This window comes from Balaenoptera acutorostrata, chromosome 17 (genome assembly GCF_949987535.1).
Source record: "Balaenoptera acutorostrata chromosome 17, mBalAcu1.1, whole genome shotgun sequence".
Taxonomy (NCBI): domain Eukaryota; kingdom Metazoa; phylum Chordata; class Mammalia; order Artiodactyla; family Balaenopteridae; genus Balaenoptera; species Balaenoptera acutorostrata.
The window spans coordinates 30249517-30270500 of record NC_080080.1 but is presented as its reverse complement, the minus strand read 5'-3'; the positions used below and the strand labels follow the sequence as shown (position 1 = coordinate 30270500).

Sequence of the window (20984 nt, the reverse complement as noted above, 5' to 3'; positions counted from 1 at the left end):
AGTGTGTTTCATGTTTGGTAATTGCAATCATTGTTGCTTTTGTTGTGGTCATCCATGTACAATGCTTGGTGTCAGTCTATTTATCTCTTGTAAAAATAAAATACAGTGTGTGTGTGTGTGAAAAAAAAAAGAAAAAAAAAGAAAAAAGAAAAAAAAAAGAAGAAAAAAGAAAAAAAAAAGAAAAAAAAAGAAAAAGAAAAAAAAAATAAAAAAAATAAAATAAAATACCTTGCATCAAGGAGGTACTCAAAATATATCTTTAAAATTTTTATTAAATTCTATTTCTAACACTATGGCTCCATATAAATGATTGGAAGTTGAAGGAAACTTAAGCCCAGTGCCTACAGAACTTCCCTATAGTTACACAGCCAGCAAGCAGCAAGGACAACAATGGATGCTAGGATTACATGAAATGATGTGCAGACATGTGGTAAAATGCCAATAGCTAGTGGTACCTTCAGCAGCAGCTGCATCTTCATCATTTACAGAAAACATTCAGTTGCTACTATTAGGTCCACATTAATTTGCTTTATCTTATTTCCCTTTTATCCTGTGCTTGGACCCAAGTTGTGTCTGCAGCCTTTGAGAGAGAAAGGAATCACAAGAGGGAGGCAGTACAGATAGAGAGCTGGTAAAGCATGTAGACTCATGCCAGACTGCCTGGGTTCAAATCTTCCCTCTAACATTTACTAGTATTTTCGCCTGGGGAAAGTTGCTTTACCTCTCTGAGTTTCAGTTTCCACATTTTTAAACAAGGGATGATAATAGTACCTACCCCATCAAGTTTTTAAAAAATTATTCGAAAGCTAATAAATGTAAAATTGTTTAAAAAAGAGTCAAGCACAGGTTATTAGAGGTAAATTTTAATGTCATTTTTTGTCTACTAGTGTACCTCTAATCAAAATTGGCCTGAGGAAGAAGTCAGAAATACATTCACACTACAGGAAGGGACATGAATAATGTCTGAAACTAAGCCCTTCATACTGCACACTTGGAAAGAGGAACTGGAAGGAGAGGAGATATTGGTATGAAACGATAAGAGAGTAAGAAAAACACTGCAAACTGAACTAAGGAGGAAGGAACAGGCTCAGTGCTGGTTCCTGATCTCACAACCATGACCAGCAGGGTTACTTAGATATACTCATTCTCTGTCTCTTTTCTGATCGTGATGCCTATTGGGCACAAGAATATTTTTAAGTGCCACTGCAATAAAACTAAGGCTCTACCACCTTTTGTTAAATTCAAGTCTAGAAGGTCAGCAGAGGACTAGAAAGCAATAAGTTACTTATCTTTATAACAACATCATGTGAAAGCTAGGGCACTAAAATATACTGCAAAACCATTGGCATGAGTTCCTAAAATAACTGAGGACCTGAAATCAGTTTAGGAAAAGCAGCACTTACCAACGAGAAACAAAGTAGAATGAATATGGGAGGAAAAACGTGGGAGCATGCCCGGATAGCACTAAAGGATCTATTGGTTTATAAACGCTTATTATTAAAGACTATAGCATTTTGAGATTAAGGAATAATCCAGGATTCACTTTGTGAACTTGGCCTTGCATCAGAACTTGAGTGCACTTGAATGATTAGGTCTAAGTAGACTATGTACTGTTGCAAGGGTTCAAATAAGCACCTCATGGATATACATTCACATGAAAAAGGGTTGGAGCATCACAGCTACAAATAGCAGAGACGATTAGAAGATATTAAAATGAAGATGAAAAGAACACCCAGGATTCACTCTTAAGGTAGGACCTAGTTTGTCCGAGCCATTGTCAGACAATCTATCTCCACCTTCCTCTCATTGCAAGTTCTGATGGATTTGTGATTTTTGAGATGTCTTCCAGGTTTCAGCTATATTAAAATTCTTCTTGGAGCATCTAATAAATTTTCATTGGCCTTTAATGACTATTCAACTTTAGCTGCTCTATATAGGGAATAGGTTTATTTCCTATGAATTTTCTGTGCTATTGTCCATAAAGTACACATCTCTTAGCCTTAAGGATGCAGAACAAGTTGTTATCTCTTAAAATTTTACATAGCATGCACCTTAACAGTTTGGAGATTGGTATGCTGACAATGGGAATTTTTTCCCCAACAACTTCAATTCCCAGTTGGAAATAGAACAAAAACAACTCAATTTGGGGGATGAAAAAAAATGAAACAAAATGCTGTCATGTATGTCATAAAACTTATAAAAGAAATGCATAAAAATTTCAAATGTTCAACCAAGTAGGGTAATATTAATTGTGTATTTCAGTCTTTGTATATATAGAATGCTTTGTAGGAGATGGTGAGCATTCAGTTCTAGTAAAAATAAGAGAGAACACACTCACATTATTCATACCACAAGAAACTTCATACCACTGAGCAAGCTTGGTTCATAGATCCACAAGCTTGCTCAGTGTGATGATAACAGATTACATAGTCTCATAATTTTTAGTTATAATATGTAATTTTCCCTTCGTCATCCCCCATAATTATCTGATGATAGTGTGCAACAAAAATTATTTTCCAAAGCCTATGTGATTTATTGTTCCAATGTGATCCACATTTAAGCTCTTATTCAATTAGATAATTATTAGTATTACTAATCAAGGAGGACAGAGAAAGAAATGAGTATGAATCAGTTTGAGTACCAAATTCAATTCACTAGCTGTATCAATGTGAGAAAATCATTCAAACTTTCTGTTCTATATAGTCTTCACAAACATCATTTGTCCATTGGAAGGTGGTTTGCATAATATAAAATGCTCTATCCATGTAAATTATTATTGTTATGTCTCTTTAAATATCAACATTAGATCTGTGTGATGCCATTAACACAAATGACACAAAATAGAAATAAGGTTGCATATTATTTTTGAATTTATACTGTTAAAAGAGTTAAACATTAAAGGCCATTAGAGGTGGCTTTAATGTCTTGGTAACCTACATAAGCAAACCAAAATCTAAGCCAGAGTCAATGCACTTGAATTTAAGAAAGTAAACTTAAGAACAACCAATCACAAACAGCCAACTAGGCTTTCCCAAATAAGGCAACTGCTTAAGCTATAGCCAATCAAATAATTTCCTTGCTTTGCTTCTGCATCTTCTCTATTAAAACTTTTCCCTTAGCTCCTGCAGTAGAGCTAAATACTTTCAGTTAGGTGCTGCCCAATTTGAATCAATGTTCACTCAAACTCTTGAAAATTTTAATGTGCCTCAGTTTATCTTTCAACAATATACTTCACCTTTGATTCCAGAAATCAACTGTTACATTGAGACAGAATCATCCTCTGGGTTTCAGAATGGTAACAGGAATAACCATTTCCATGGTTAAAAGGGGACCAAGAGATCATCTTCCAGTTATCAAAAATAATATTTTCATTAAACTGTAATGGTAGGCTTGTGACAGTGATAATTAAAAGGCATTTTACTGATTTGTACATAAAAAATGTCATTGTCCATAGTAGGGTAATATATATATATATATTTATATTTATATTTATATTTATATTTATATTTATATATATATGCATGGACACGAAGAGTTTTAATTGACTTCTCATTATAAAATCATGCTGAATAAAAACAAAATCTGCACATTCCAGATCAGTTTATTTGGGGTTTTCCTTCCTATCCACTGACTGCACAAAACCTCTGCAGGTGCCATTATTGTTAGAGTACTACTGGAGATAAAACAGGACAGGTCAAAAATGTACATCAAAGGCACCAATTTGACACAAATGGCTATTCTGTTTGACATATATCATATCACAGTTGGTAGCTGAAGTGTTTATTTGAAATTTAAATGCTGATTAAGTCCTTTGCCTGTTTTTGGAAGCACATACAAACAGTCCTAGTCCTGTTTTTGCAAGCACATACAAAGCTAAATATATCAACTCTCATGAAATCAAAAGAAACATGCATAGCATGTCAGGCAGTCACTGTTGTTATTACCAATAAACAAAAATGTATATGTTTCCCCAATCCCAGTGCTGAAATGTGCTCTGTGTTTATGGAGTAAGTTAAAGGAAAAAAAATCATCTGGGTTAAGAGTTTGACGACTGTGGCTCAGGGGTGTACCTGGGTCTCAACATCTGTCAGCTTTCTGGTCTGCTCTGCGGTCTGAGAGAGGAGGCTGGTCCCTATCTCGAGCATGGTGGCTGTGTGGTTCTGAACTGCATTCTGCTGTATCTGAGCCATCTCCGACTTCATATTTTCCACAATGTAATTCTCAATCTGCAAGAGATAAAGGACAAAACATACTACATTATAAGCAAAGTCTTTCAGTTGAAGCATGTAATATTTACAATGATAAAACAAGACACAGCTGGCAAATCAGCCATCTGGCAGGAATCCTCAGCATCTCTGGGAGCCGGGGAAATGGGAGCAGAGCACATAGGAACACAGTTGCTAACAAACCCATAATATACTGATGCACATATATAATCAACACAATCATAATGAAAATTCACACTTGAATAGTGCTTTCTCATTTAACCCTTACAGCAAAGATAGAGAGTTAAGCACAGATGACCTCACTGTTCTTTTTATTTTATAGCTGAGGAAACAGAATTAGAGAAGGTCAACGATGAGCCTAAGGTCACCAGCAAAAATTCAACAGAGCACAACAATTTAAATCTAAATCTTGGTTCTCTGGTCTTTTCATTATACCATATTGACCACTTATCTCTGAGAAATATTCAGCCTCCTCTGTAATGAAAAATAAAAGACCATGCTGGGTTAGGGAAATGGGACAAGGAGTGGGAGGGGGGCAGATACCCAAAACACAAGCCTTTAAGGGAATCTTAACGTATAGGCAACAGCATATGAAATGAGCTGCAGAGCCTCAGAGCTAGCTAAAACTATTCTCAGTGCTCCTTTGCAAGCTCAAAAAGAGGCACGGAAAATATGGTCCATAAAGCAGCATTTGCCCTTCTTGCCTTGGGGAACATTTAGTCCTTTATGGTGCCATCTTAGAGAATACTATGGTTGTAAAATAAATGGTACCACAGGGGGCAAGAAGAATTATTAAGTGACTTACTATGAGGGAGCCCGTTAGGCACTTGGGAGAATAAAACTGAGCGTATTTTTCATATGCTTGACAAATACAGAAAGAAGCCTGCACTTCCCTGTCAGTGCACTTAATTCTCCCCCACAACTGTGTGGTGACCACATTTTATTACCCAATTACACATAAGGGGAAACTGCATCCCAGAGAAGGCCGGTCCAAGGCCACACACCACAAAAACAGCCAGACTTGGATTTGAGTGCTGAAGTCCTTAACTTTCATACCAACACTGCTAACCACTTGATAGTTCTGCCAAGTCGTGCTTCATAAGCTGGGTTCCAAATCATTAACAGCTACGTGATTTTTACTGATTTAGTGAACCAAAATACATCCACTATTTTATAATCTATAGTAACACTATTGTCATGTAATAAATATAGCTTAAAACTAAATTCTTCTTTGTAACTTTGGCAGTTCACTTTCTAACAACATTTCTTGCTTATTTCTATTTATCAAACATGAGTCTGTCCCAAGCTAAAGAAAATGAAAGGTCAGAATCAAACTCATATTGTTATTAATAAGTTCTGACTTTGTTCTTGGTCAATATAAGGTAACTCCCCTTCAACCTTTCAACTTCCCTTCCCAAATTAGAAGTAGGGGGAAAGTTTCAACTCACAAAAATTTATTATAAAACAAATACAAAATAGATTAGAACACTTATCTGGAAATTATCTTAACAAAACTTAAGGTCTCTAGGGTAAATTTAATCTTGGCTTTATTCCAATTGAACTAACATATTTTAACAACAGTGGAAGGGTAGAGGAAAGGAGGGTGGGTTGGAGTAACAGACATCTATTGTTATGGATTCTGCATCATATGTTCCCTTTTCTAAATAACTTCCCTTAACTTTCTTTTGGGAAATTGTCTTTTCCTCCTTCAGAACAAATGCTTTGGGTGGAGTTGTCCCACCCTAGCTTCAGGGTTAGGTACATGTTTGAGCCTGACAATCCAGAATGTTCTGCTCCTGCTTAGAGAGAATAAATTGTTCAAGAATGGAAAGGTACTGTAAGCAAGGCCAGTAAGTCTCAGTTATGCAATTTTGTCTAACTAGCCTACAAAAGAACTTCTTTTTCCTCTGTGGTAAGCTGGTAACATATATGCCTGACACTGTTGATGCCCCATTTTGCCATCACAAAACTAGAGCCAGTCTAAGAATGAGGCTAAGTCAGAAAGATAGGTACGTAGGTAGATAGCCAGACAGCCAGGTGATACAGATAGAAGGATACTTTTAGAGCACCTCCGTCCTGTCATGTTTTTAGCCAGAGCCACCCTTGGACATTCAGTTATAAATTCTGTGATGTCCCCTTGAGCAGCCCACTTTTTTTTTTTTCTTTTGCGTCAATCACACTGATATAGTTTCTAACAAAACCAAAAAAGTCTTGACTGATAAATCTGATGGATGCTTAGCGAAGGAAGCCTCAGACAGGCACATGTTAGCAGTATGTTCCTTGCTTATCCAGGGAATTTGGGGCTGTATATAAATGTGTATATTCTCAAAAATGGCAGATAAGTCTCCATCATGGAGATGATACCTACCATTTATAGCTGACATTTATCCACTGTCTACCACGTGGCAGGCACTGAGCTAAGTGCTTCCCTTTCACAAAAGCGCTTAAATCTCACAACAACTTTATATGGTAGGTATTGTTATAGCCGCTTTATAGGTAAGACTACCAAGGCTTAGAAAATCCACAACTTGCTCAAGAACAAACAAGAATTTGGCACCCGCAGTGTCAAAACCCAGGTTTTTAACCTCTAACCTATTCATCTTAAGCACTACTTAATTACCCTATGCATTTTACTACATAGGTCCTAAACCTTGTGTGTTTATCCAAACTGCATGGGGAGCATTTTAAAAATGCAGATGGAGGTGCAACACACCAGAACTTTGAATCAGAATTTTCAAGGGTATGTACTAGGAAACTATATATTTTTAAAACTTCCTAGCGTAATTCTGACTCAGGCAAAGAGCAATGCTTCTCAAAGTGTGGTCCATAGAATAACTGCCTATATCAGAACTATTTATGAACAGTCTTCCATGAGATAAGAAAATTATATCAGAATGCAAATTATCTATGTTGCTAAGCACACTGGTGTGTGTATGTGTGTGTGTGTGTGTTTGTATATGCATATGTGTATATATATATAAAGAAAGTAATGCTCCAATGTTTTAATTTACATTCTGGTGCTAGCTTCTTACCTTGTTGACAAAATGACAATTTCCTTGAGTAAAAGTGATTTAGACCATCAAATTATTCTATGCCAGATTCTCTGCTTACCAAGAAATTTCAAATAACAACTTGGTTTCCTATGCAGATTTCTCTCCTGAGAGAAAGTTCACTAATCAGTGAGCTCCAATACAGATGTGCTTGATAATTACATATCAATTTCTTATGCAGTTGGTTAGTGGAGTCAGTTCCCAGACTTTGATTTGCTCTGGGTGTAATAATAATCATGTGCCCCAGTCTCCATAGAGGAGGACACCCTGTGGCATACAGCGACTATTATATCAACGTTCAGATGCTTTGTGGTCCTATCTCTGTTAAGATACTATCTATTCATCTATTCTGTATTATTGTGCTTTTTTTTTAAACTGTAAAAATTAACACCAGCAAAGCAAAATATCTGCTTTATGCCAGTATTTATCACAAAGAGCTTCCCAATTCTGCTGACCCTGTTGTAGAAATAAAGTAGGTCTCCAACCTATCCTAGAATTCTTATTTGGGCTGCCATGATGAGTAACATGAATCTAACTCTAGCTAATTATTTTTTAATCAAATGGGGCTGCTCTAAGACTAACTGCTTTTTAATGCAAAAGGTAATGGCACACTGAAGTAGCAAAAACCAGATGTAGTTGATTTAAAGGCTGAGGAGAGAGGCAGAAGTCAAATATACAATGTGTGATTAATAAGGAGGACTACTTTCATCTTAATCTCTAAACATTCCTCTGTAGATGTATAACTGTGAAATCCATCTTCATGTGCTATACTAGCCTGGTTCAGAAAAGATTTGTAACAAATTTGATTGTCTTCATATATTCTGTACTGGTTTCAAAATATGTTTACAGAATATGATGGCTACTTCAAGGTTCAACATTTTACAAACATCTAAGATGTGAATCTTAAGCTTAGAATTTGCTGACCACAAGAGCTAATGGGTTATAAAGTAGGAGATTCCCAATCTGAATCATAAAATTATTTGACTATACTGTCACTCTCAGTGTCTGACTCCAGAGTTTTATAAAGTATTGGCCAAAAAACTAGTAAGAGGATGTAGGATGTGATTTGAAAGGACATAATAAATGGTAAACGATGATTTTTACGTAAGGAAATAACGTTACATTTGTAAAGCGATTTAGTGTTTACAAAGAGCTTTCATACACTGTCTGACTTGATTCTTATACCAACGTTACAAGGGAAGTATTGACTCCATTTATGGTTTAAGAAATTGAGGCTCAGAGGCCTTAGGTGTCTTGTTAGAAATGAAAGAGAGGACTCAAATCTATCTTCTGACGTTCCACTAACCTCAGAGTTGTGGGAACTGTTTCGTTGTTGGATTGGTTGGCTGGTTGATTGACTGATTAATTGATTTACTGATTTCATTTTTAGCCAACTCATTGAGAATTAATTTACTTTTTCCTTTTAGAAAAACATGCAACATTAGAGGGTGATTACTTCACTCTGCTTCACCATATTAGAGGCCAAATTAATTTGAGATGAGGTGAGAGGTCTAGGGCCAGGTATTTGGATAGTTCACTTTGCTAGCACTTTTAATACAATGGGTCATTAAAAATCCTCTCATCAGCGCCTACCTTTTTTCTTAGTATGCAGTTTATAGTAATATGTTTGTCTTCTTCCTCCCATTTTATTTCTTACAAACTACTGTTAAATATAACAAAGGTAATAAAAACAATGACAATATGCTAAGCCTCTACCAAAGCTAGGTTATGTACCAGGTTTTACAAATACATATCTCACTGACTACTTGTAACAATCCAGCCACTCTATTATTTTTTCTCATTTCACTGATAAGGAAACAGGCTCCAGAAGTTAAGCAAATCGTCCATGATCACACAATAAGTTGCGGTAGAGCTGTTATGTTGCTTTGAAAGAAGCTAGATGGCCCCTCAGGATATGCTCCTTCTATAGGACGGTCACCCATCAAGCACAAGCACACTATCACAAATGTCACAGACAAATTCTGGTAACACACAATATTCATGCAGGGAATACATAAATTGAAGGCTACAGAATGGATGACGTGAAACTGTCCAAAGACAGATAATTTTTCATTTTTTTATTTAATTATTTTCACAGTGATTGATGGCTGTAATATCCTGGGAAATGTTACAGGTGGTGAGAAAGCAAATGTACAGTCCACTGTATGACAAGTAGCATTATTAAATAGAGAAAAAAATATTTTTAAGAAGTGAAGATTATCAGCCATTTGTAGTTCACTCATAAATTGCACACCCATGTCTTTTGCCCAATGACGAGTAGAGAATTAATGTTATCATTTTCCACTACAAAAGAGAGTTTTGGGAGAGATCTCTTACTGGGCCCTCAAAATTCTTGCCACTTCATGTTCATGAGAACCAAAATCTGTGTGAGATTATGATATGTCTTACATGTGAAATGCATTCTCTATCGTTTCACTTCAAGAGGTCACTTCAAGGAATCTCTTAAATCTCTTAAACGACAGCTTATCTTAAAGCACAAAGAACAGAATTTCCCCATGTAATTCTTAAGAAAATAACATTTTAAGCCCTATAAAAATTGACAAAGGCATTGTTCACTTAAAATATGTTGTAGATTAAGTGGACTCTCATTGAATGTTGCTGCATATGGTATTACTCAGTTATAGCAAAACAACCATGAAATAAAGTAAAAGGGTAAATATGGGAAAGCAATAAAAAGGTAAAGCAATGCAAAAAAATGTCTTAAATGTTGATGCTTTTATCAAATATCACTGTTTCATAAATCCGTGGCAATCCTGAAAATGCAACCAAATCTAGGTTTATGGCTTTATAAAAAAGAAGGCTGAGGCCAAATATATTATTTGCTAGAATTTCTATTATTAGAATTTCCAGTATACTCTTTCTTTTATGAAATGGAGAAGTATAATTAATTGTCTTTATAGACAGTAAATCTATTTAGCTGACGTTTAAAACAGCTTTTGTACTGGTATGTGTGACATGCATCCCGTTTTTCATTTTGGTATCTGAAAAAATACTACTTACAGAAGAAAGAAAACCATTAGAATAAGTGAGCTGGAAGAGACATTAAATATTATGAGCTCCAAGAATCTCATTTTATAGTTGTGGTGACTGAGGTTCAGAGAGGTCATAGAAAGCAAGGTGAAACAACTAATTAATGTCAGATGCCGGGCTGTGGTCACTCAGTGTGTGGGAAATTCAGACTTAACATCAGCAGGCTGAGTCAACAACAATGGCTGCTGGTATTGTTGGCCCACCCCACATTTCTTTTCCAATCCCTTGTTTCCTGCTACTTGCTTTACTTCTGATGGTTCCTGATTTGAGGCTACCCTTTCACAATATTAATTCATGCTTAGCAGTTTTGGGGGTTTTAACTTTGCTTTCTGGACTCTACCCTTGCTTTCCAGCACTAATGCCCACTAGCTGCTCCTTAGTCAATGAGCCTCAGTATCTCCCTGATTTTATTCTCCCTATGCATCACCCCACAAATGGAAAAAAAACTGAGACCAGACTCTATATTAGTTCAGGCTTATTAACCCTGCATCAGTTCACTTCAGTCCTTGCAAATATGTGATGAATGCATCCTATGCACTAAGTCTGGTACCAGATATTACCAGTACAAAGAGTTGAGTCTTGTCGGAAATAGACGCTTATAGATGGGTCATTTCAATAGACTTGGTGAATACTCTGGAGTTTACCTCTGACTATATTTCTTCCTGTAAATATTCTTATCTCTTTTTGATAAGAAGAAGCTCTCAGCTACTGAAATTAATAATGTTGAGGGGACGTTTGTTATATCCCCTCCAAAAGAGTAACAGCAACACCCTTGCTGAGGCATATGGAGAAGCTAAGCTTCAACGGTACCCCAGAAAAATCCCATATGAATAAACTCTTCTTCAATCATTTTTCTTGGTTAAGACTCTTTTAAGACCACATTTTTGTGGCTGCTGAAAGTTGCCATTTCACATATAGTGCCCCATAGTTGCGTCAGGACCCAGGAAAATCATTCTCTCTTCACATAAACAGATGAGATGTTTCCTGCACCAAAACACACTTCACTAGCCTGGAACCTCTCTTTTACATCCCACCTTCTCACACACAGGAAAAGTCAGAGTCACGAAACTTTAAAAATATTTATAAATGTCTGCTTAATTTTTCTCTTTACATTTTTTAAAGGGAGATGAAATGTAAAAAACACACTCAGCCAGGAGTCAGGTTATCTGGGTTTTAATCTAGGTACTATTGTTGATTTACTCTGTGAACTTGGACAAGTCACTTAAGCAAATTGGGTTTTAGATCTTCATTTAGAAATGAAGGGCTGGTTTAGATTCTTTTTAATATCTTTTGAAGCTCTCAAATTACTTCATTTAAAACATCCTTTACAAAGTACAGGAGTCTGCAATATTTTAATTTTTATTTATTATAGAAAATCAAAATATGGATGGATATATCTATGTCTATAAAATATATAGTACACATCCTTGTGTCAGTTAGCAAACAATGATACAGGAACACAACAGAAAAGTCATGGATCAAATCTCTATAGCAGGCGCATCTGTTTTAAGATAAAGAGCTAGAACCTCTGATTCCCTTAATCTCCAGGCACCATTCTGCCCAAAATATATTCCTTGCCTTCCTCCAACACAACCTGGCTATCTTCCTATGTTTCTTATGTCAATAAATGGCACTACCACCACCTTCCCATTCATCCAAGTCACAGGAAGCATCTTTTGTTTTTTTGTTTTTTTTTAAACTAGGGGTTGTTTTGTTTTGTTTTGTTTGTTTGTTTGTTTGTTTATTTATTTATTTATGGCTGTGTTGGGTCTTCGCTTCTGTGCGAGGGCTTTCTCTAGTTGCGGCAAACGGGGACCACTCTTCATCATGGTGCGCGCGCCTCTCACTATCGCGGCCTCTCTTGTTGTGGAGCACAGGCTCCAGACGCGCAGGCTCAGTAGTTGTGGCTCACGGGCCCAGTTGCTCCGCGGCATGTGGGATCTTCCCAGACCAGGGCTCGAACCCGTGTCCCCTGCATTGGCAGGCAGATTCTCAACCACTGCGCCACCAGGGAAGCCCAGGAAGCATCTTTGACTATTCCTTACCTTCATTTTTCTGTATTCAATCAGCACCAGATTGTGTTGCTTCTGTTTCCTGAAGGGTGTCTAGGTCCATCCCTCTCCCCTCTTCCCCTTCTCTCTACCATATCTTTTTATACTCACTGGCACTGACTTAGGGCAGACTCTTTTGTCATTTTTCTTCTGGATTTGTTAATGGCCTAATAATTGGTCTCCTGAATCCAGACTTGCTTCCTCCAATCTATCATCCGTGGCGTAACCAAAGGATTCGATCGATCTAAAACACAAATTTGGCCTTGCCATGCCACTTCTTAAACTCTTTCAGTAGCTTCCACTATCTGCAGCTAAAGTCACAACTCCTTAATCAGCATTGAAGAAACCTTATGATCCAGACTTGGTTTCCCTCTCCCTACATGTACCTTATGCTCCAGACCTACCAAATTATTTGCCTTTTTCCAAACATACATTATTTTCTTTTGCTTCCAAGCCTTTGCATATAATTTGCTATGATTGGAAGGTTCCTTCTCTACCTCATCTTCCCTTTTCCTGGGCTAGGTCCTGATTTTCAATATCAGTTCAAATTATTTCTCCTCAAGGAAACTTTTCATGACTCTCCTCTCCATAATACCCTTCCTTTGTACTTCTAGAGCATCCTGTGACTCTTTTTCTTTCATAATAGCATTGCCCACACCCCAGTACACCATTAGCTCCTTGAGGGCAAGCACTATCTTGTTGAGCTTTGTACCTCTTAGTGCCTGGCACACAGTGAGTCCTCAATAATATTTAGATAAATAAGTGAATGTATGAATGAATGAACTTCTATATGAAAATAACAGCCTCCAATTGTGAGCTTAGCTTAGTTATATTTGTTACTGAAAGTATGAAATATCACATTACCAATTTTTAGTGAGGTCTTTTTGAATGTCAATGGGACCAATGTAAATGATGCAAAAGTAGATAGGTCTGAAGACAAATATCCTCACTCGTGGGACCACATAATCCTATCTTGTCCTCCTGTATCTTCCCTACTTCTCTTTTCTCATTCATCTCTGTTATAGGTAATTATTTAAATTAAGTAAAATCCAGCAAACACATTGAAAATGAACCATGTGTTAATCACTGGACTATACAATGAAAGCAAAAGAATGAGTAAAACTTGACTCTGATGATCAAGACTGTTTATAATGCAAGTGTGTTACAAGTGCTGGAATGAAGGTACAAATGTCCTTCCTGCCTGCTGGGGTACGATGAAGGAAGGAATGACTCTTCTAAATGAGGGAATCAAGGACATCTTCCCAGAAGCAATCCCAAATGAATATGGCAGGGAGGGCACAAATTTCTTATGCCTGCCTTAATACACAAAAATGTGGCCTGGAAAACCTGGAGGATGCGGGGATAAAGAAGGAAGCCAGAAAGACTATGACAGCATGCAAGGAACTGTGCTTGTTTAGGTAAGGTGACTTTCCTGACCACCTCTTGAAATGTACTGTTCAGGAAATCAAGAGATAAATCAGTCAGAAGCATGGGCATGCCACTGAGGCCACACACACAGGGCAAGGACATGCTATCAGATTTTTAATTGAGATTCATTAGAAAGCTCAGGCAGATAATTTCTTAGCACTTAACTAAATTTTCAAACACACTAAGCATAAAATTTACCCCTTTAATAAAACATATAAGTGCATTTCTGTGTGTATATATATATATGTTGTGTGTGTGTATTTACTTGCACACATATGCTCTCACACATATTCTTATACTCTCAACCTACATGTTTCAGGTTTTACATTCACACTTTGTGGTTCTGTTCATTTCATTGTAGTCTACTTCATTAAAGGTCCAAGTAGAATAACTAATGCATCACTTTCCTCTGGATGAGGTATGTTTTATGTCAGATTTAATCAGTATAGATAATGCCTGTTAAACAGTCATGGACAGCTTCAGTATCTGCCCAGCAACTGAGAAACCTTTCTCCCAAATTCTGAATTTACACTTAGACAACAGAAAAAAGGGAAGAACCACAAAGCAACTTTGTATACGTGGTTTTTGTATCAGTGAAAGTGATAGTTTTTAAACTAAAGAACATATTGTTTCAAACAGAAAACTGCAAACATAAATTCCTTTAATTTAATGCTTTTTAGTTTCTTATCTGGAATGAAATTTAACCCCCTACACATTACATAAAATGCATTCTGGTTCACTTAAAAAGAAAGAACTTTGACATCTGAACTAGAGACCACCCCAACAGACAGTAGGTTGTGGGCAACTGATAGGGTAAAAGAGACTCTCCACAGAATAATCCTAAGAAACATCTTCTGTAAACTACATTTTTTTCATCCTATGACAAATGGCAGTGATGCAAACAAGTAACTTATGATGTTCGTTTTTTTAAGGGAAACCTTAAAGATCTGCAAGACAGATCATGAAATCTAAGTACTCAGCAGATGATATAAGATACACACTAACAAAAATTCAAAAGCCTTAATAATGAAGGAATTTATAGATTTTCAGGAATACCACTAGTAGGTAGAAAAATGCCATCATTTTACTCTGGTATTTCATATAAAATTGCAAGGTATTAGCACTTAAAATCTAACCTTATTCCAATAAAACCCCGCTGTTCAACATTCTGATTTTTTAGGCTATTAATTTCCCACATATGCTGTTTCTTTTTTTGAAACACAGTTGTTCTATTTGTCTTCCTTATCTTCTATAATGCCTCTTAAGTTTATGATTGCCTTTTTAAATTAACTTTTATCTGCTTAAATGTGGCAAAATTAATGGTAAGAGCATGTGTGCATGTATGTATTTCTCCTACAATAGGGGATGCCTCAATGGAATGTACAATAAATTTGTACAGGCATAAAACTGTCAAAGTCATTGTATAATACACATTCCAAAGCATTCTGTGTGAGGTCTAATTTTTCCTGAATAATATTTGTTGAGTAGTTTTTATTTAAATTACCTTTGGTCTAAGTACTAGAAAGATTAGTAGGCTGGAAATAGTCATTCAAAGCATAAGAAAGGGACAGTGGTTGCTGACATCTTATAAATGAAATAAAATCCCCATTTTTCCTCACTTTGATCAAAGGATGACAGACACTGGACATTGTTTCTTCTTTCACAAAGACCATTTTGGTGCCCTAGTGATGCTTGTTACATCTCAAGTGTTATTGGAAGGGAGACCTAATTACCATTACAATGAATTAGCCTCTCTTAGAATTAACCTCATACCACAAGAGAGAATGAAACTGAGCATGAGTAACTGTTTAAAATACCTGCTCCCATTACCACATGCACTGCCAGAGGAATTCCGTAAAAGTTTGTTTTAAAGACTCACTCATCTAGTTTTGGGAGCTGTAGACCACCTCACAGTGTTCCTTTTGATTTCATCCCATCCCCAACAAGCAATTACCACTCAAAACCATTTGTTTTTCACTAACTGAAAGAAGGCTGGTCTAATTTTTGGAATGTCTAAAGCTTGGAAACTTAGAAATATTTTTTAAATCATGAAATATTGTTAATAGACACCATAAAGCTAGCATTAAAAATTTAGCAGATGTCATATTTTGAAATATTTGGTTTGAATTTTCTTTTTGTTTTTTAGTAAGAAATAAAATGTTATCTGGACAATAACAAAAGCACCCCCTCCAAACACACACACATCCTGAAGTTGATGTGTACTCATACAACATAGGTATATACCTAAAATAATAAGCTATATACTGTCTAGTATATTTTCTAGATTTACAAAAACATTACCTTATTATTAGGCTCCTTAAACTCTCCTATTTTTTAATCAACATTGTTTTTGAGACTTAGACATATTAGTAGTATAGCTTTATTATGCATTACAGGAAGGAGTCAGGTTTAGTAATTTTAACAGCTAATAAAACAGTCATATCCCAAGGTTTGACTACTAACTCAGAAGAGAGGAGTACAAACTCTAATTAGACACATTACCCTGAGTTCTAGCTCTGTCACAAGAAAGAACAAAGTGTTTCTCAGCATCCCACAAAGCCCCTAGGATTTCTTCTCTAAGGAGCAGAAAGAAAGCTGTATGATGAATCTTCCCCCATTTGTAGACTGTATCTCAAGAATCCGTACCAATAATTTTTATCTTTGGCAAATAGTTATTTCCCAGAGAGAGCAGTTAGGGGATTGAGAAAGAGAGGGGAAAAAGGAAACAAGTTACCAGAACTAATACTTGATTCTATAGTCCTTCTCAAACATACATTACTACATTAAGATTTTAAAATAACCATGACATAAATTATAATGACAGCCCTTACAACTTCTTAGGGAGCCTTTCATTGAATCAACTGTTTAGCCTATATTTTAAGGTATAAAGTGATGAAAAAGTACCAGCTCTCCATGGCTTAAAAAAGCAAACCCTTCTACTTAACATAAGTAGTATACAAAATGATATATGTAGTATGTTCTCAATTATGGTAAGTGTATTCAGATACATATTTTTATGCATCGGAAAAAGAAAGGAAGCACTGAATTATGAACAATATCTCTGGCTGATGGGAATACAGGTGAATTTTATTTTCTTCTTGAAATGGTTTGATATTTTCCACTTTCTTTAAGAAAACAACAATTTAATTTTATATTCAGAAAAAAACATAAAGAATGAGAGAAAGACATTTGTAAAGACATAAAGATATTAGAATGCATTCACTCAGTGGGAAACTTATAAACATGTGGCAACTTAGTGGTGGCTTAGATCAAATCTGTATCCACAGATGTGCCCCACTGGTTCCATTAGTTTTTTTCCTTTAGTGCTGTCCCCTATCCACCCATTCCCAATTCCCTGGCTTCAAAAGAACTAAAGAAAACAAATAAACAAAACAGCAGAAACAACCACCGGTAGTTTCTTTGAAGGGGAAGGGTTTTGTGGAAATCTTTGAACGGCAGCCATTATTTATTGAGCACTTCCTATATGTCAGTCAATGAGCTTTAATTATTCCTCACAGCAGCCCTTTGGAATAGATATTGTTACCATCTCACCAATATGAGATGGTAAAACTTCTGAGAAATGAAGTGATGTGATCAGGGTCACAGAGCCCAAATGCTAGAGGTGGTAGTCTGTTGATACCCCAAGCCCATTCTCTTTCTGCTTCAGTTGGCCTCAGGTCCTTGGTTAGTGCAAGGATCACGATCAGGTCATTTCCTGCCCAAATCTGTCCAGCTGAAGTGTTTTTGCTGGCTAGCACTTTATTTTTTAAGTATAGTTTCAAGTCTTTATCCAGAACTCATAGTCTCCAATTAGCCTACCTCTCTTTCCCTTTAAGCTATTAAGGTAAGCTGCCCTGATCCTGAAGGCATTAGAGTTGCTACCAGTGTCAGGTAAGGGGGAAAATAAAAGTACTTAACATCTGACTATCATTTTCCAATGGTAAAAAACAACAACTCTTTATTCACTTGTTCTCTCTTTTTAAATACAATGAAAAATCCCCTTAACCATTATCACGCTTAGGAATACTAAAAGAATGATTGGATCAATACGTAGTAGGCCTTCCTATACCTATCTAAACTTTGAAGCCTTCCTAAACCAAGCACAAAGTAATTATTTTATATGACAAGGTGACTCATTCTTTCCTTAGCTCCATGATGATATGCTTTTTATGGCCTCATTAATTATCCTTGCTGAAAAGTATTAGTATTTTCTTTCATTTACTCAACCAAAAGAGATACCATCTCCATATAGCATACGGATTAGTACCATGCTTATTCTCTTGTTCATTATACCATCACTCCTTCAAATAAACACAAATGTCAAGTGAATAATCTAATGTTCATATACTCATTGACAGCTTATTATCATAGAGTGTACTCTAATATTATTTAAAATAAGCTTTCCAACCAATTTTCATCAAAAATCTTCAAGCAAGCCTCTTTTTTGGAAATAAATGTTTTCTAGGTTACTAAATTAAAACTTGCTGCACTATATCTAAATTAAAATTGCTGAACTAAATAATTTTTGGTCAAAAAAATTTTACTTCTTAAAAGTAAAGGTGTATTTACAACTAAATACACTTACTGTATTTTGCAGATACATATATCTGTATAGAATAATGAATTAGAACATATACGCTAAAGTAGAAGACTAACTGTTTCCCCTTAAAAATGCCATGTCTAATCAAGTAGGTGTAAGATTACAGATAGTAGATTAGATATCGACAAAGACAAACAGGAACATGCACAGATGTGGGTGTGTAATTATGTATGTTTATATTACATATAGATACATAAATATATACATGTTACATACTTTCTCATGTGAGATAAACTCAGTTCGGTAAATATCTATTGAGTCACTTTTATATGTTTTCTGTGTTAACAGGCCTTGTACCATGAATATATAAAGATGCAAAATTTACAGTTATTGCCTAGTCCCTGTCTAGTGAGAACGACAAGTATATAAGCAGACAACATCATTATAATGTGGTAGCAGTTAGAATAGAAATAGCCTATAAAGGACTGTGAAATATATATCTCAAGTTTATGAAATCCATGACAGTTTATTTCATATACTCATAGAGAAGAAATAAAGAGTTTGATAGGTCTTAGTTAACTCAACGTGACTGAGCACAAATATAATTTGGAAAAAGCATATGTTTAATCAGTCTCTCTTCTGTTCTGATGTGATATCCCACCCAGGACTGATTGCTCTCAGCATTCACAGTTTTAGAATGACCTTTTTATATTAAAATTATATCAGCATCATTATCTCCAGGAAACCATGAAACCCAAAAATTACATATCCTAGGATGTCACTGAGGTCTTTTACATTCTTGACTTCTTAAAGTCAAGGGTTTTCATGCCACAGCATGAGATATGTTATATTAAAAAGTCAGGTGAGTTTGCTACAAAACCACAATCATATCAGGAAATCACACATTTGTTTTCTCACAACTCTTTCATCTGTAAAATGGAGAGTCAAAGAAGATAGGTAATTTCCACCAAAGAAACAGTGAAATAGAGCTCACAGCAGAACCAGAATTCTCACCCCACCTTGTCCAAATCCAGAGTCTATAGTCTGTGCTAATACACACCATGCCTATCTTCCCAGTTTCAAGGATCTCTCCTATCAGAAGTTAAGATTCACGTGGTCTATTTGATTTCTTCCAAAGAGGAAGAAAGGTCTTGGTGAACTTGAATAAGCAGGTGGAATCTTGTGGGGTGTTGTGCTATCTTTAGCATAGTGTTACGGAGAGCTCCCAGAATGTGTCATCAGGAGACCTGGGTGATTTGTTTTTTTTTCACTTATCAGCCATATGAACTTTATAGTCTTTTACTTCTCTGAGATAAATATTTCTCATCAGGAAAATCATCCTGCTAATTATACCCACCCTAAGTATCTCATTAGTTTGTTGTCATGATCAATGAAATAGTGTGTGAAAATACTTGGTCAGCTCTAAGATGCTATGCAAATGACAGATACTTACACTTTGGTCTAGAGCCAAGCTGGGAAAAGCAGTTTGAAAATCTATTAGAAGTGTGAATTCTCTAGTGTAATTTTATTTATATATATATATTTTCAATGAGAAGATAACTAACAGTTAAAATTAGCCATCGCATTATTTCTCTTACCAAATTCAGATTTATAGCCAGCAGCATATGAGAAGCAGTGTATGAGAAAAAAGAGGAAGTTTCAGATTCTGACAGCTTTATACTGGCAACTGATTAACTGTGTGACTTTGAGCAAATTGCTTTCCCTCTCTGTGCCTCAGCTTCTGCATCTAGAAAATGGGAATAATAATGTACCTACATCATAGTATTGTTCAAGGATTAAAAAGGAAATATGAACAGACCTACACTGAAAAATAAAATAATAAGCTTCTAATGAAAAGAAATGAGTTTGAACTTTCTCAGCAGGTATGGATGTAAGAGATGGTGTGGTAGAGTTAAAAAAAAACATTAATGAGGAATTCGTTCTTAGAGATATAGCTTCCTAACACTTAGCACTTAGCATGACTATGAAGAAGTTGCTTCACTATTCTGAGCCTTGGTTTCCTCATCTGTAAAGTAAATGTAATAATACTTACGTCAAAGCAGTTTTGTAAAGTTAAAGTGAAAATATTTTGTAAACCATAGCCATACAAAGATAAAAGATTCATTACAGCATATTGTCAATCCCTGATACTACTGCCTGCCTAATGCTAAAGGGTTTTGCAAATCTTCATTCTTAAAGAATTGTAAGTATCTTTCCTGTTTACATTATCTCAGGAATCTATGTACCATAGGGTGGCCAAAACATCTGGGAATAGTTAATAATATTTTATTGTATTTTAATGTAATGTCAGAAAGCCATTTATTATATATATTCACTAATTCTTCCAGACGTTATGGCCACAGGGTGTAAAGAAACCTCTCGTACAACATGTGCTAGTTGTTTCAAACCTTCAGAGGAAACTCTCTCCTTGAGCAAGTTTCACCCAGAAATATCTACAATTATGATTTTGATGATGGTTAGATTCTGAATCGTTAGGCCAGCAATGAATAAAGTGAAAGACTGCAGTGAATAAAGTTCCCAGATGTCTTTCATAAAAATACTGGAACCAGGGAGGAGAGGGCGGAATTGGGGTAAGATTGTAAAAGAGAAAAAAAAAAAAGTCTTTCTCTTTAACCTT

At 35.8% G+C, this 20984-nt stretch overlaps 1 protein-coding gene across 2 annotated transcripts in view; it reads right to left on the bottom strand.

Annotated features, from left to right (window-relative positions):
• ANGPT1 (angiopoietin 1) overlaps positions 1-20984 on the bottom strand; it is a 270839-nt gene that overhangs the window by 94734 nt on the left and 155121 nt on the right. For both annotated transcript variants that reach the window (XM_007188771.2, XM_007188772.2), the window contains exon 2: positions 4071-4226. In XM_007188771.2, the coding sequence (XP_007188833.1) occupies positions 4071-4226 (156 nt within the window). The remainder of the gene's footprint in view (positions 1-4070; positions 4227-20984) is intronic.